General features: G+C 52.5%; 1 protein-coding gene across 1 annotated transcript in view; it reads left to right on the forward strand.

Moving 5' to 3' along the window:
- The window catches only part of VDBG_01309 (dual specificity phosphatase), a gene marked incomplete at both ends in the record, with an annotated part of 3,033 nt that extends 2,676 nt beyond the window's left edge, over window positions 1-357 (forward strand). The window contains one exon of the mRNA XM_003009580.1: window positions 280-357. Coding sequence (XP_003009626.1) covers window positions 280-357 — 78 coding nt within the window. The remainder of the gene's footprint in view (window positions 1-279) is intronic.
- Window positions 358-1,978: the final 1,621 nt, after the last annotated feature.

Below are 1,978 nucleotides of genomic sequence, written 5' to 3' on the forward strand. Positions count from 1 at the left end.
CGAGGTCGGCGACATCCGGGGGCGTCGTCCGTCGCGGCGCGGCGGCCGCGAGTGCGTGTCGAAGGTGTTGCTGAGCATGGGGTTGAAGAAGACGCGGCTGAGGCCACGCGGCGGCTGCTGGTGCTGGGACTGGGAGGAGGGCGAGGGGTTGGCGGGGGAGGTTTGGGCGGCGTAGTCTCTGGGTTGTATGAGTGGCCGTCATTTTGGCGACTCTCGCTTTTTTTTCTTCTTGTTCTTCAAGGTTGTGAGCTTGTTGAATTTATTGCGGCTCTTTCCAAGTTTCGCCTCGTGGAGATGTCGAGTGGTCGATCGTCAACGAGGAGGAAGGCCTTTGTAGTGCTCCGGCAGAGAGCGTGACTGACTTCCATCCGGGCATCTCTCCCCCTCTTATACACATGGCTGTCAGGGGACCCGGAGCTCTGAGTGGGCCCCGTGGGGGGTCGATCCATTGCGCCGTGCCCGTGGCTCGACCGAGCACGAGAATAGCGCGAGGAAACGCATGACGGCAAACGACCATCGAACGGGGATCATGAGATCTCTGCGTCACGACTTGTATCATCCCAAAGATAGAAAGTTTGCCAGCGTAAAGCTTGTGCGGTCAGGGGTCGCATGTGAAACCCGGGGTACGGACGTGCGCTGTCCGCCCAACCCAACCCACGCACGGCAGGGCGTCTGGGTCCTTGCGACGTAGGGCCCAAGAAGAAGACGAGACGAAACGAGCCGAAAGGCTATACTTGCCTTGGTCGTATTGGGGCAAAAACCAAAAAAGAAGGTCTGTCTATTGTTTCGCCGAACCTTGCCAGACAGAACGCTCACAAAGGGCGGATGCTTTTACTGGTATGCTGGCATGGTTGACTCAGGAGCAAGCTTTTATAGAGAAGGACTGGCGAAACACGGATACACAGACGTATGAAAAGGCAAAGATACAGAATCAAAGGGAAGATGCCGATCCTGGACATGTGCATTGTGCGCACCTGGTAAATGCCGCCGAGTGGTACTCGGTAGAAACCTTCGAGACTTCATACCGTACAATCGTCTCTCTTCCATCAAGCCTCCCCTCACCCCGAGGTCACAAATGTCCATTAACCTGGTTCTTTAGGTTGGAACCTTGATGGACTAATTCAAGTGACTTGTACTTGTATGGCAAGATAAAAGTTTCTGGATCCCTGCTCTTGCATAGCTACCCAGCAATCAGTGACCGGCTCAGTAGACAAGGCTGGTGGTAATTAACTTTTTCGTTGACCCTTTTCCGTTGGGGCAAGAATCGGATATCAATTGTTATCATCACATTGTCTCGACGGAAAACCGGCTTCCCTCTTGCCGTCGACCAAGTCTTAGGTTCGCCTGATTATTTCACCGAGTCGTACATACCAAACAACAGGAACAGGGACGTCAGCAACAACTTGCAACGTCAGGGTGACTTCGTTCACTTGACCTTCTCTCCGCTTCAGTTTCAGTACTCGTCTGAATTCAAAGCGTACTACTTCACGTGCCTGGAGGTTCTCAAATGCTAAGAGGAAGTTTCCGATGATGTGTCTCATGACGAAGCCCCCTTGGATGGAGGGTCAAGTCTTTCGAAGGCCTTGTAAAGCCATCTGGCTGTCACGCCACCTGACAGCCTGGAATAGGTAAACTTTTTAAAAGTACTTCTTTGCCGACTTTCTCCATCCTGGCCTTGGGTGAGGTGAACGGAGAACCCCGGCTGCTACGTGTTGAGTTTCGCGACTGTCCTTTCGTACAATGGATTTGGATGACTTCTAACTTCGCTCAAGGCTTAAAGAAACAGAGCTTCATGACCAACGACCTGGAGATGTGCTAATCAAGATGCCACCTCGAGTGCATTTCAATGAGTGAAATACAAACTATTCCTGCAGGTCACTCGCCATGAGAACAAGTTCCAACGAGACAGTTCGAGAGATAGGAGCACTCAAGAAACTGCACTCGCTGATCTAGACCCGAGAGTTTCTCTTCTGTCGCT

The sequence above is a fragment of the Verticillium alfalfae genome, genomic scaffold, assembly GCF_000150825.1.
Source record: "Verticillium alfalfae VaMs.102 supercont1.1 genomic scaffold, whole genome shotgun sequence".
Classification (NCBI taxonomy): Eukaryota; Fungi; Ascomycota; class Sordariomycetes; order Glomerellales; family Plectosphaerellaceae; genus Verticillium; species Verticillium alfalfae.